The sequence below is a fragment of the Vulpes vulpes genome, chromosome 13 (genome assembly GCF_048418805.1).
Source record: "Vulpes vulpes isolate BD-2025 chromosome 13, VulVul3, whole genome shotgun sequence".
In the NCBI taxonomy this organism is placed as follows: domain Eukaryota; kingdom Metazoa; phylum Chordata; class Mammalia; order Carnivora; family Canidae; genus Vulpes; species Vulpes vulpes.
The window spans coordinates 40,463,478-40,478,901 of NC_132792.1; the positions used below are offsets into that span (position 1 = coordinate 40,463,478).

At 40.2% G+C, this 15,424-nt stretch overlaps 1 protein-coding gene across 3 annotated transcripts in view; it reads left to right on the forward strand.

The window, feature by feature from the left end:
• Positions 1 to 12,079, forward strand: part of CDH17 (cadherin 17) — a 61,446-nt gene extending 49,367 nt beyond the window's left edge. For all 3 annotated transcript variants that reach the window (XM_026014941.2, XM_072734320.1, XM_072734321.1), the window contains 4 exons: positions 3,230 to 3,469; positions 8,200 to 8,316; positions 8,453 to 8,566; positions 10,987 to 12,079. In XM_026014941.2, the coding sequence (XP_025870726.1) occupies positions 3,230 to 3,469; positions 8,200 to 8,316; positions 8,453 to 8,566; positions 10,987 to 11,087 (572 nt within the window). In that variant the 3' untranslated portion in view covers positions 11,088 to 12,079. The remainder of the gene's footprint in view (positions 1 to 3,229; positions 3,470 to 8,199; positions 8,317 to 8,452; positions 8,567 to 10,986) is intronic.
• Positions 12,080 to 15,424: the final 3,345 nt, after the last annotated feature.

Consider the following 15,424-nt stretch of genomic DNA (forward strand, 5'->3'; position numbering starts at 1 on the left):
CAGTAAATATATCTGCCTGGTTTACCAAAAAATGAGAATGGAACAAATTAGGACTACATGAATACGTTCTCGACCAAAAAAATGAACTTCCAAATGTGAGGCCCAAGATTGGGAGGACTGGGGACCATTCCAATGCATGGGAATCATCAAAATGGTCCCTGCATGTGAAAGGATTAAGAACAAAAGTGCCCCAGTCGAGTTAAGCCAATGAGGGTAGAAATGCCGAGGTGTGTCCCCAATTTGGAACAGTTGTGCCCAAGTGGATACGCCTCGTCTCCCTTGCTTGTCTCCAGAGGAGCACATTCCACTATCACTCTGTATACATTGAACTCTTGACTTAAAAGCTCAGGATAATCAGTAGGCAGTTCCTGGCTGAGCCTTCATGCCACGTGGGATGTGTCCCAGGGACCTCTCACGTTTTTGAAGTTCCATGAAGTTCCATGAATCAAAACCAGGATTCGAAGTACTGTGCCCTTTGTCAGCTCTGAAATGATGCAGATGGATGGAACAACTTTGAGAGCACATGCCTGTTCCTCCTCTGGTTGTGTGGGGTCAGGGCCCTAGCAGACAGTTGAAAAGCAAAGCGAGAAGACCAGGTTCACTGGAATTGAAGCAAGATGGGATGGGACACTGTGGAACTGGTACCTGTGCCTGATGTCGGGGAGGGTGAGAGGAGTCAGTGTTTGCGTTGCGTTGGCAGCCCCGATTTTAGCACCTAGTGTAATAACTCATACAACACTGTGGGTAGGTGCTCTTATTGACCATATTTTAGGGACGAGGAAATCAAGGCACTGAGAAGGTAAGCAACTTGCTCAGAATCACACGGCTTCCGAATATGAAGGGTACAGACTCCACATCTTTCACTGCTCCACCAGAGTAAATGATGCTTGTGAAGCCCTTTGCTATTTTCAATGAACACCACATGTGGGAGCCTCACAGAGTCACGTGTTTCACAGTGGAAGAAATGAGGTGTAGGACACTTAACCAACATGCCTAGGTCAGTGTTGAGGAGAAGTTGTGGGTTCTAGAGTCAGACTTTCTGGGGTGGAAGCCTCTCTACTGCTGCGCGACCTTGAACAAGCCACCCAGCTTCTCTGAACATCAGTCTTGTCACCAGTAGACACAGATCAGAGTTGTTTTGAGGTAATGGACACCCAAAGCAATTTGCACATTCAGTGCAATCCCGATCAAAATAACACCAGCATTTTTCACAGAACTGGAACAAACAATCCCAAAATCTATATGGAACCAGAATAGACTGTAAATGGCCAAAGGAATGTTGAGAAGGAAAAACAAACCTGCAGGCATCACAATCCCAGATTTCAAGCTGTATTATAAAGCTGTGATCAGACAGTATGGTCCTGGCACAAAAACACACATATAGGTGAATGCAACAGAACAGAGAACCCAGAAATGGGACCTCAACTCTATGATCAACTCATCTTCGACAAAGCAGGAAAGACTATCCACTGGAAAAAACACAGTCTCTTTAATAAATAGTGTTGGGAAAATTGGACAGCCACGTGCAGAAGAATGAATCTTCTCACCAGCAATTCTTACCAGACACATCATTGGAGGCGAGGAAAACAAAAGCAAAAATGAACTCGTGGGACTTCATCAAGATAAAAGCTTCGGCACAGCAAAGGAAACAATAAACAAAACTGAAAGGCAATGTACGGAAAGGGAGAAGATAGTTGCAAATGACATATCAGATAAAGGGCTAGGATCCAGAATCTTTGAGGAACTCATCAAAATCAATTGCAATTGCCCTACTAGGTATTTTTTTTTAAGATTTTATTTATTTATTCATGAGAGAGACACACACACACACACACACACACAGAGAGAGAGAGAGAGGGAGAAGCAGGCTCCATGCAGGGAGCCCGATGTGGGACTCAATCCCAGGACTCCAGGATCACACCCTGAGCAGCAGGCAGGTGCTAAACCGCTGAGCCACCCAGGGATCCCCGCCCTACTAGGTGTTTATCCAAAGGATACACAAGCGCTGATTCAAAGGAACCCATGCACCCAAAAAATAAATAACCCAATTAAGAAATGGGCAGAAAACATGAACAGACATTCTTCCAAAGAAGACATACACTGACCAACAGACACATGAGAAGATGCTCCACGTCACTCATCATCAGGGAAATACAGCTCAAAACCACAATGAGATATCACCTCACACCTGTCAGAATGGCTACACTTAACAACACAGGAGACAGGTGTTGGCAAAGATGCTGAGAAAGGGGAATCTTTCTGCAGGGTCGGTGGGGTTGCAAACTGGTGCAGCCACTCTGGAAAACAGTATGGAAGGTCCTCAAAAAGTTAAGAATAGAACTTTTCTACAACCCAGCAATTGTACTACTGGGTCTTTACCAAAAGGACATGAAAATGCTGATTCAGAGGGACACATGCACCCTGATGTTTATAGCAGCGCTATCAACAGTAGCCAAATTATGGAAAGGGCCCGGATGTCCACCACAGAGGAATGAATAAAGAAGATGAGGTGTGTACATATATATACAATGGAATATTCCTCAGCCATCAGAAGGAGCGAAATCTTGCCATTTGCAACAAGGTGGATGGAACTAGAGAGTATTATGCTAAATGAAATAAGTCAATCACAGACACATGAGACTTCACTCATATGTGGAATTTTAGAAGCAAAACACGTGAACATAGAGGAAGGGAGGGAAAAACAGAATAAGATAAAAACAGAGAGGGAGGTAAACCATCAGAGACTCTTAACTATAGGAAGCAAACTGAGGGTTGCTGGAGGAGACGTGGTGGGGATGGGCTAGATGGGTGATGGGTATGAAGAAGGGCCCTTGTTGGGATGAGCACTGGGTGTTAGACGTAAGTGATAGATCACTAGATTCTACTCCTGAAACCAATACTACACCATATGTTAACTAACTTGAATTTAAAGTTAAAAAAACTAGTGTGTAATCTTAATTATTATTGTTATCACTAAGACTTTTTAACCAGGAAGAGAAAACGAGTCTGATTCTAAAAGCTTATTATCTTTCTACTACCTCAGCATACCCAACTGCTTGAAGTATGTGTGTCTGTGTATATATATAAATATTTATTTTGTGTGTGTTTGTGTATATATATATATATATATATATTTTTTTTTTTTTTTTTAAAGACAAGGAAGTATCTATTTCACGTTAAGAGGAAAACGAGAACACTGATACCATGTTTCAATCCCTCACTTCCTTAGGTGGCTCCTCCCTGAGCTCCGTAGCCACTTTCCACCTGGCCCTGTCCGATGTGAACGATAACCCCCCTCGGCTAGCCACGGACCACCCACACTTGTTTCTGTGCCACCCCCTCCAAGCACCTGGAAGTGTCATTTTCGAGGCCACTGATGACGATCAGCAGTCTTTTCGGGGTCCACGGTTTACATTTTCTCTTGGCAGCAAAGTCTTAGAAAACGACTGGGAAGTTAAGCGAATCAACGGTGAGTTGTCAAAAAACAAAAACAGAAACAGAAACAAAAACAAAAACAAAAACAAAAAACGGTGAGTTGTCCAAGGACATAGAACAAGCCCTGGCCGATGAGAGGTTACAGTGAGATTTTATGGCCCGTGGTGTGCTCGCAGCATCAACGCAGGGCTCCCGGGCTGCAGGCAGGAAGTTCGTGCTTTGAAAACTTGTAGAGAAGAGCTCTTTAGAGGGGAGAAAGCTCCGGGCTTTGGAGGGAGGAAAGATGACCACACGGCATCCCCCTTAGTACATGTCGGACGATTGGATAATCGAACAATGTAGACAGCATTTGCAAAATTTCCAATGGTAGCTGAGAAATGGATTTCATAATGTTTTTTTTTTTTTGAAAAAACAGCCCCATTGAAATACAACTGTCATACAATAGACAGCAGATATTTAAAGTGTACAATTTTATAAAGATTGATAAATGTAGGCATCATTGAAGCCATCAGCACGAGAGGGACAAGAACAGTTTCAGTGGCCTCCAAGATTTCTCACACTCCAGTTGCAAATCCCGTTTGCCACCCCACCCTGCCCATCCTCCGTCCCCCATCCCCAGGTAACCACCAATCTGCCTCCTGTCCCTATATATCAGTTTGCATTTTCAAGAGTCCTATCTAAATACAGTAATACAGTGTGTACCCTTCTTTGTCTGGCTACTTTCACCTAGCATATTTATTTTGGGGTTTATCCACGTTATTGTGCGTCTCAATACCTCATTCCTGGTTATTACCGAGGAGTATTCCGTGATCAGCCGCTCTGACGATCTGTTAGCTTTTCACATACTGATTGTCGTGTAGGTCGCTTCCAGTTTTTGCTCTTACAAGTAAGGCTGCTATGAGCATTTGTGAGCAAGACTTTTGCTTTCATTTTTCTTGGTTGAATACCTAGCAGTGGAATGGCTGGATCCAATGGTAGCCACATGGTTAACTTTTTAAGAAAACGGCAAACTGTCTTCCAGGTCGTGACATTTTACATTCCCACTGGCGCATGAGAGGACTAGTTGCTCAACATGCTCCCCATCTCTTGTTACACTTAGTCTTTTTTTTTTTTATTTTAGCCATTCTAGTGGGAGTGCAGTGGCATTTCATTATGGTTTTGATTTATGTTTCCCTAAAGACTACCGGTGTCGAGCATCTTTCCATGTGCTTATTTGCCATCCGTGTATCTTCAATGGTGAAGTGTCTGATAAACTTCTGTGCCCATCTGAAAAATCTGGCTACTGGCTTTCACTGTTGACTCCTAGCATTCTTTCTATAGTCTGGGTACAAATTCTTTGTCAGGTATGTTTACAGAAATTTTGTCATAGACCATGGCTTCTATTTTCATTTTATAACATTGTGTTTTGAAGAACAAATTGAAAGGTTTTTGATGGCATCTGGTTTATCAATTTTTAGAATTTTTGTAATTTGTGACTTTTTTTTGTTGTGATATTTAAGAAATTTTTGCCAAACCCAAGGTTGCTAAAATTTTCTAATTCCCCCCCACACAAAGGTTTTATGGTTTTAGCTTTTACATTTAGCTCCATGATCCATTCTCAAGTTAATTTTTTTTTAAAAAAAAGTTTACTTATTTATTGTTTTTAGAAAGAGAGAGAGAGAGAGCATGCAGTGGGAGGGGCAGAGAGAGAGGGAGAGAGGGAATCTCAAGCAGACTCCCCTCTGAGTGTGGAGCCTGCTGTGGGGTTGGATCTCATGACCCTGAGATGGTGACTTGAATGGAAATCAAGAGCTGATGCTTAACCGACTGAGCCACCCATGTGCCCCTCAAGTTAAGTTTTGCATGTAGTATGTGGTTAAGGTCAAGTTTCATCATATTTAATAAGACCATTTAATTGTTCTGACACTATACAGTGGAAATATCCTTTTCACATTGAATTGTCTTGGCAGCTTTGTCAAAGATCAAGTGACCACATGTATATGGATCCAATTCTTGACCTTTCCGTTTCATTCATCTGTTTGCCTACCTTTTAGACTATTACACTGTTTTGATGACTGATGACTAGAATAAAACTTAAAATCAGGTAAAGTAATTTTCCCAACTGTGTTCTTTTTCAATATTTTTTTTCATCTATTCTAGGTCTTTTGCATTCCATCTAAATTTTAGACTGTAGCTTATCCTTTTGTACCAAAAAAGTCTATGGGGATTGTGATTTGGGATCATATGAATCTCTACCTGCATTTGGGAAAGAATTGACGTCTTAACCAAAAAATGGAATCTTGTAAACCATGAAGATGATATATATCCATTTATTTAGGTTTTCCTTAATTTCTCTGAGCAAAGTGTTTTAATTTTCAGGGTGTAGTTCTTGTGGATTTTCCTCTAAGCATCTCATATATTTGATGCTATTTTAAGTGGTATTTAAAAATTTAATCTTTAAGTAATTCCAGGATAAGGGAATATAATTGATGGTTTTTGTTTTTGTTTTTTTTTTAATTTTTATTTATTTATGATAGTCACACAGAGAGAGAGAGAGAGAGGCAGAGACACAGGCAGCGGGAGAAGCAGGCTCCATGCACTGGGAGCCCGACGTGGGACTCGATCCCGGGTCTCCAGGATCATACCCTGGGCCAAAGGCAGGCACCAAACTGCTACGCCACCCAGGGATCCCCTAATTGATGGTTTTTGTGTATTGATCTTATATCCTATGACACTGCTGACCTCACTTTGCTGTGTTCTCTCTTCCTTTTTTAATGACTCCATAGATTTTCTCCATGGGCAATCCTGTTGTCTGTGAATAGTATCACTTTAATATCTTTTCCAAACTGGATGCCTTTTATTTCTTTATCTTGTTTTATTACTGGCTGAAACTATCAGTGGAGTGTTGAATGAAAGTAGTGTCCCTAATATGGGGAGAAAGCATTCAGTCTTCGACCATTAAGTATGAAGTTTGCTCTAGGTTTTTGTACATGTCCTTTATCAGATCGAGGAATTTATCTTCTATTGCTAACTCGCAGAGAGGTGTTTGTTTCTTTTTGCTAACTAGGGATGGATACTAAAATTCTCACATGCCTTTTTTGCATCTGTTGAGATGATTGTATGGTTGATTTTTTTTCCTAGTCTGTTGACTGATAAATTCTATCAAATCAACTTTTGGATCTTAAACCACCCCCTTCCTGGTATAATGCCTAGTTGGTGGTGAAATATTAATATTCTTATATATTGTTGAATTTGCTTTGCTAAAATTTTAAGGTTTCTCCATCTATATTCTTGAGCCTATTTGTTTATATTTTTCTTTTCCTTTTAATGCCTTTGTCTGGTTTTGGTATCAGAGTAATGCTGGCCTCATAATCTGAGTTAGGAAGTATTCTATTTCTTCAATTATCTGAAAAGCTTTGTGTAAAATTGTTTTTTATTTCTCTCTTAAAGTTTGGTAGAATTCACCAGTGAAGCTGTCTGGACCCAGAGCTGTCTTTATAGGAAGTTTTAATTAAAAATTTAATTTCTTTAGTAGATACAGGGCTATTTAAGTTATAGATTTCTTGTTGATTGAACTTGTTAGTTTGTATCTTTTAAATAATTTGTCTATTTCATTTGATTTGTCTAATTTATTGGCACAAAGTTATGTACCTTATTATTTTATTATTCTCTTAATACTTACAGAATATGTAGTGATATCATCACCTCATTCTGTTATTAAAAAATTATCTCTTTCTTCCCTGATCAGCCTGGCTAGAGGTTATTAATTTTGATATTCTCAAAGAACCAGCTTTTATTTCATAGACTTTTCTCTATTTTTTGGTTTTGTATTTCAAAGCTCAGATCTTTATTATTTCCTTCATTCTTCTTATGTTGTATTTAATTTGTTCTTCTTGTTCCATTTTTATTAAGGTGGAAGTTGAGGCAATTAATTTGGAAATTTTTGGTTTGTTAACACAGACATTTGGTGCAATAAATTTCTCTCTCGGTGTCATGTTGGTTTGATGTATGTTTTCATTTTCATTCAGTTCCAAATACGTTCTAATTTCCCTTTACATTTCTCCTGTGACCCATGGGTTATTTAGAAGTGTATTATATAGTGCCCAAGTATATGGGGATTTCCCACCGCTTTCTGATTATTGATTTCTAACTTAATTTCATAGTGACCAGAGAGCATTTGACTGGAATACTTTTAAATTTGTGGGGACTTTGGTCTCTCAGTACTTTAAAGATATTTTTTCTACTGTGTTCCGGATTGTGTTGTTCTTTGTTCCCTTAAATGTAACATATTTTTCCCCTTTTGGATGCTTTTAAGATATTTTTTTCCAATAGTTTTAAGCATTTTGATTATTATGTGCCTTAATGTAGTTTTGTTTGCTTTTCTTTTTCCTGGGCTTTACTAATCTTCTGGGATCTGAGGATTTAGAGTTTTCATCAAATTTGGAAAAACAATTAGCAATTATTTCTTCAAATAGTTTTTCTCTTTCTGATTCGGTATTAATTCAGTTTAACTTTATAGGACATAGCTATAGGGAATAATGATTACCAGCTATATTCAGTAGTGTTCATTCTACAGAGAAATCACCATCGGGAAATCTCAGGATGCTTTGGCATCCTCTTTGACACTATGGAAGGTACACGAAGAGTGGTGATGCTTTGGAAAGTTTAACTCATAATCATTTCTTGGTCAACCTTAGTATATACTAAGACGAGCCTTATTCTTACTGATATATGGTTCTGAGGTTGTGTTTTCATGTCATTCATTTCTTTTCCCTATCCTGACAGGATCTCATGCCAAACTCTCCACCAAGCACACGAACTTTGAGGAGAGAGTTTACAGCGTCCCAATCCACATCAGTGATGGCGGTGAACCAGAATTGAAGGGAACAGTCTCGTTACCAGGTAGGTATTTTCCCACAGGCAACTTGGAATAATGTCTGTCACCATAGGTAGTTTGAGAAAATTCTTGTCTTTGATAAGGAATTCTGCAACGGTTTTCTTGAAAATGCATTTTACCAAATACGGTTCTGCTTTTCAGTTACTTTCTGCAAGTGTGTGGAAGGAAGTTGTTTCCGGCCAGCCGGTCACCAGTCTGGGATGCCCACTGTGGGCATGGCAGTTGGTATACTTTTGACCACCTTTTTGGTTATTGGTGAGTATAATTTCTCAGATTCGAGGGTTCCCGCTCTGGACCTTTGAAACCCTTACCTCAGGATCTCTCTTCAGGGCTGGGCTGGTGGCTGCTCGCGGGCAATCTCCGCAATAGCCAGGAAGATAGATCACTAGCAAACCATCTCTCCTAGTTGAGAACTGCTGCCTTCGTACCAGCCTTTACTTATCGTTGCCTTGTTGGTTAGTTGGGAAATATAACACAAGAGGCTTTAAAACATACATTGTTATATGTTGGGCCTAGTTACCAAGGTTTTGTGATGAAGGAGAAAGAAGTGCAGTAGCTGTGCCCTGCTACGTGCCGGGCACTATGCTCGATATGGGGACACAGTGATGGGCAAGACACACAGATCCCGCACTCACGGAGCTTACAGGGTAGTCTGCCATCGTTGGAACAGGGACAATCAGTCTTCCAGTGGAGATGCTCATACACCTGGAACGTTGCTGAACTTTCCTTTGCATATTTTCATGACTCTAGACTCTGATTCTTTATTACCCCAGAACAATTTGATCTTATCACAGGCCTTATAGTGCCTTCTCCCCTGACCAGGCTACGCAGCAGAGTCCCCACGTGTAGCCATCTTCTTTTTTGTGGAAAGCTCAGTGCTTGCTGTGGTAATTGTCTTCTTTCAACTGCTGTCCTCACCATAAGTTAAATATTAGAGATAGATCCTTCATAAAGTCAGATCCACCTGACTAAAGGGGTTTACACCACCTCACGTCCTTTCTCTTTGACAAGGAGGGCTGGGATTCTTCTAAGAATTCTTAATTGTTCTCTTGGCATTTGGTCTTTTCGGCCATGACTCAATCTGTCACACTGGACTCTGATTCACAGGTCTAAAAGGGATCTCATTTCCTTATACCACTCCTTCCAAATTCCTCATTATCACAACAGAAAAGGACGTTTGTCACATAGCCATTACCCATCTTCACATGTGCACAGAGATCTCTTTTCTCCCTGACCACTTGCTGGTACACACCTTTTATACTAATTGAGCTGGGCTTTTGAGTTTTCACTCACTTACCAACCTCCCTTCTGCCTCTTTGCCTTTTCTAACTCTATTCGCCCTCCCATCTTGAAAGGATTTTTGAGTTTATGCACCAAATAGCAGTTTTCTTCCATGGCCATTTAATCCCACAATTTTGCCACATGATAAAAATTGGGAAAATTTGGGGATATCTAGATAGAAGTAACAGAATCTTATAGTTTTATACCCTTACTTTTTTCAAAATAGGGTTGAGATTCATGCAAGATTCTTTATATATATATTTTTTTTTTAAAAAAAGATTTTATTTATTCATTTGAGAGAGAGAAAGAGAGAGAGACAGAGAAAGAGCAAGATCGGGGGGAGGGGCAGACAAAGAGGAAGAAGCAGACTCCTTGCTGAGCCAGGAGCCTGATGTGGAACTCAATGTGTAGCTTGATGTTGGACTCGATCCCAGGACCTGGAGGTTATGACCTGAGCCAAAAACAGATGCTTAACCATTTGAGCCATCCAGGCACCCATTGGGGCAAGATTCTTTTTCTTTTTTTTAAGATTTTTATTTATTCATGAGAGAGAGAGAGAGAGAGAGAGAGAGGCAGAGACACAGGCAGGGAGAAGCAGGCTCCATGCCAGGAGCCCTATGTGGGACTCGATTCCCGATGTGGGTCTCCAGGATGACGCCCTGGGCTGAAGGCGGCGCTAAACCGCTGGGCCACCCGGGCTGCTTAATCAGTCTTTGAGCATCCGATCTTTTTTGCCACGAGTCCTCCCATAAATTTACAGCCAGATTGATTTCCTTAAAACAACTCCCTTTTTCCACATCGGTCTTTGGTTTATAGTACACAATTAGAGCTAAAACGCACAAGGTAATTTTGCAGGAGTTCAGAGATAAGAGAAACCAGGAAGGTTAGGGAGTCTACTAGAGCTGGAGCCATGAGGAAGGCACCAAAGGAAATGTGGTATCTGGTGTGGACACATCTAAACTTTAGGTAGGTGAACGGGTCAGAGGACAGCTTTCTAGTTGTTCTGATCGGGCTATTTCCTCTAGAGAAGAGGAAGGACTGGAATAGACATTTATTGAATACGTCCAAATGTCAGGAACTCTATCAGATGCTTACACACTTAGTCTTCAGCATGCATTATGTCCTATATTCCTTGGTAAAGACCCAGCCACCAGCTTAGATATGGTTTGGGACTTGACACACACTTACCAACAACAAGATAAATGATAAGCTTACGAATCCAAGAAAGCCAATGCCTAGAATCCCTTATTCACCAGGACAACAAAACTTTGTTGAACCACAAAAAGAAATGAAGTCACATGAGTCATTTTTTCCTACCAGAATACTGCTTTATAAACGAATGTGATAATACATTATAAGATTCCATCTCCCTGACCCTGAGTTTTCTCTTTTAGGTATAATTTTAGCAGTTGTGTTTATCCGAATAAAGAAGAATGAAGGCAAAGATAATGTCGAAATTGCTCAGGCATGTGAAGCCCAGCCTCTGAGAAACTGAATTTGAAAAGGAATGCTTGAGTTTATGTACCAAGTGCTATTTCAGTAACGCAACCATTTAATCCCATAATTTTACTTTTTTATCCAACATGTACCATGATTTTTTACAGATATACCCTCTTGCCCTTTAATATTTTATTACTTTGATATTTTGTGTGTTATAGACATGAGACATTTTCGTTTTCCCATGACTCTTTCCCCTCTGCAAAAGCTTTAGCTATTTATCCAAAACAAAAAATGTGTGTGTTTTTTCCCTCTAGGGAAAGATGGGCTTATGAAATATTCTGTTCATTTTCTCCTTATCAAGATATATCAGTCATCTACCACAGAGCTTCCTGGATGCCATTTATAATAACTCTGATTCCATCCTGTGTCTCCTTCCTCATGTCTCATTTGGTATTGCACTAATTTTAAAACATGTGTTGGAGAAAAGAACACAATGAAGTCTCAGGAAAAAAATACAATAGAAGCCTGTCCCTTAGTGTGAACAGAAACTCTTTTGTGCTATTAGCCTTCTTCAGCTCATGGTGGCTCATATTGCTCTTCATTTGAGAGTCTTCCACTTGGGAATGGCACAAGCCTACTGCAGGCCACACAGGCCCACTTTCATCAATCTTGGTGCAGAAACCACCCACTGAGCAGGTTCTACCTACCATGAGTATGTTCTGCACATGTTTTCCTTATGTGTATTTTTTTAATTTAAATTCAACTAGCCAACATATCATCAGTTTCAGATGTAGTGTTCAATAATTCATCAGTTGCTAATACTACCCAGTGCTCATCACCCCAGTGCCCTCCTTAATGTCCATCACTCAATTACCCCCCCCCCACCTACCTCCCCCTCAGCAAACCTTCATTTTGTCTCCCAGAGTTAAGAGTCTCTCATGGTTTGTCTCCCGCTCTGATTTCTTCCCATTCAGTTTTCCCTCCCTTCCCTTATGGTCCTCTGTACTATTATGTTCCACATATGAGTAAAACTATATGACCATTGTCTTTCTCCGATTGACTTATTTCACTTACTGTATATTTAACAGTGAAAGAAAATAATGCATGAAAGAAGTAGTGACAAAAATCAAGAATAAGTGTTGCCTGTGGTTTAAGGTTTCTTGGGCTCTTCGACTCTGCTTCCTGGTTCTTTGCATTTGTTGACCAAAGATATGGGTAACAATAGTTACTTACCATTGGTCAGAATTACATCCCATGTAGAACTGGTCTGTAAGGAGGAGTTTGCAATGAAATAAAAATTCACTGCTTTCAGGACCATGGGTTGGGCTCAAGACAGATATTTTAAATAAGAGAACCTTAGACATTTGGAAGCATTTTTAAATCTGGAGCTATTGTCTGGCTCATGCTTTGGGCTTTAAAAACATTTGGCATCACAAAACTTCCCAGAATTTTCAAGAATTTTATAGAAAAGAACTTGTATCTGAGTGCCATGGTACTCTTACCATGGCAGCTGAAGCAGGCCATCGTATTCTGTTTTTCTTTTTTTCGGTATTCTGTTTTTCATAAATAATCCTTTTTGTGGACTTCCATTATGTTTTTTACAGGCAAAAAAGTAAAACAAAAGAAAATGTACAAACTCTAAGACCTCAGTATTGCTTTCTTGTCTAATATCTTGTGCTTCAGACTCTTTTTCCTATTTTTTTACATGAGGCTCATTGAGAGTCTCATAATGGGTAAGGTTCTCCCTGTCTCACTGTACATTAAAAGACAAAATAAAACAAAATCCAAGAGCACCAAAAGCAAATTTATTTCACAAATTATACCTAAACCCAAAGCATAGTCTTTTTCAGTATCTTCTATAGATATTTTACTTGTGTGGTTCTTTTTTTAAGATTTTTAAAAGATTTTATTTATTTGAGAGAGAGAGAGAGATAGAGAGAGAGAGCACGAGCAGAGGGGAGGAGCAGAGGGAGAGGGAGAAACAGACTTTCTGCTGAACAGGGAGTCCAGTGCAGGGCTTGATCAATCCCAGGACCCTGAGATCATGACCTGAGCCAAAGGAAGATGCCCAACCAACTGAGCCACCCAGATTCCCAAAGATTTATTTATTTTAGAGAGAGAGAGAGAGAGAGAGCACATGCATGGGGGAGGAGGCAGGAGAAGAGGGGAGAGAGAGAATCCCAAGTTGAGTCCCTCTGAGCATGGAGCCCAACACAGGGCTTGATCTCATGACCTTGAGTTCATGACCTGAACCGAAGCCAGGAGTTGACTGAGCCATCCTCCACACCCCTACTTGTGTGTTTTTGAGCAAGAGTGACTATGATGTGACATTTAGGTCACATAAAACTGTATCACTGCTTACCCTGCTTAGTTTTAAGAAATCCTATTATCATTATTGAAAGATGAAAGCAGTTCCAAGGCAAAGCTGCTGAGGTGGGTTCAAGGGTCTATCCTGCCTCAATTCAGTATTGTTCTCTCTGGACCAACTTATACCACCCAGTAATAAATAGACTGATCACACAGAACCTCTCATCTAAAATCCTTGATTAATTAGTATCCTACTTTTCTTGCTGTTTTTTTGTTTGTTGTTTCCCCCTGGGGTGGACCCCTGCTCTCAACTTTCTCTTCCTTCCACATCTGGAACCTAACCATTCTTAAGATCTTAAAGACCATTTTAAATATTGGTCCGTCTGGGAAACCATCTCTGATTTCCTACAGAAGACCAGGCCATTACCTCATCTAATCTGCCATGCTGTGGTGAAAAAAATTGGCCAGAATCCATTTCCTTTTCTGGTTAGAGTAGTTCTATTTCCACTGGGAAACATTTCCTCCACCCCTCACCTACCTGTATAGTTTGGGTATAGCCAATCCCCTGGGTTTCCTTCCCAGCTTTAGAGATAGGCACTTTATCTCACTAAGACTTCTAGAATTCTAGTTGAAACTCTCAAAAAATAGCTCTCTTTAAATGGAATTTGCTAACCCAGTAGGAAGTAAGCTTAGAGCATTCTGAGCACCACAAAAGGTGAGCCTGCCCCTGAATGAGGACCGCAGAGAGTCAAGAGATAAGAGGAGAAAATTTGAAAGATGTTGAATACCAGTATTCAACTGTGTTTGAAGGCAGTCTTGCCCAGAACTTTTCTATCCTGTGAGCCAGTACATTCCTTTTTTTTTTTTTTTTTTTCAAATACCTAAACCTCAATGGATTTCTGGCCCTTGCAAGAAGAAGAGTGGTATTTGAACTTTGCATATGGTCCCCCTCACGTTCTGCAATTAGAGCCTGTATGAGCTCTGCAACTAGTCTGGGACTTCTCAGAATCCTTTCAACACCACTATGACAAGTCTTGGCTCATAGTGGCTCCTCCATAGTTTTTTGAAAAATGCATAAGTAAAATAGTTGATTCATTTTGGTCGCTTATGCTATTGTCACTCAAGTGCCACCTATTTGACAAAATTGGAATGAATTCATTCTTTGTGTTCACTTATTGTATCCTCAAAGACACCACTGTTGTTCCCCTATATACAAACCCCGATGCTCCATGCAGATGTCCTCAGAGCTGGCTGGTCTGTGAATTAAAAAACCCCTGAGAATCTCTGCATGGTTAAGAAATAGCTGTGAGACTGAGGGTCTCAGCGGTGGAGATGGGAGGAATGGGTAGCAACTTTTGTAAGCAGCTCTGTAGAATGTCTCAGAGATTTCTGGGAAGCAGTAAATTAAGAGCAGAGATCTCTGGGTATTGCTTCACGGTCTAAACAACCCACAGGCAGGAAGCTGAGATGACCTCTGATGTATCTGATGCAAGAAGGAACCGATGCACTTCAAGGATTCTGTGCAATACTATATGCATCATGGGAGCTTGTTAAATTTGGAATCTTAAAAGTTATCCAAAAAGATAAAATATCTTACAATTCAACTTTTTAAAAAATCGGCTGAATTATGTTTAGGTATACAATTCACTTGCACTAAGTAAATCCACATGGTTGTGCCACCATCACCAACATCCATCTCCAGGACATTTTCATCCTCCCAAATGAAATTCTATCCATGGAACAATAACTCCCCACTCCCTTCCTCCCCGCGAGCTGTTGGTAGCCACTATTCTAACTTTCTGTCTCTGAATTTGATTATTCTAGGGGCCTCATGTAAATGGAATCCTACCATGTTTGTCCATAATATCTATGTTTTAAAATAGTAACCGGGAAAAAAAAGAAAATAGAATTCGAACCTAGAAGTTATCTCAAGAGGAGGCTATCTCAAAACTAATGCTATTTTTTATTTTGCTTGTATTCATATGTGTCACATACATTGTATGCACTTAAATATACATTTTACACACATGTGAAGATATCCATACAATTGATTATGGATATGTTTGCTCCCCAAACACCACACTC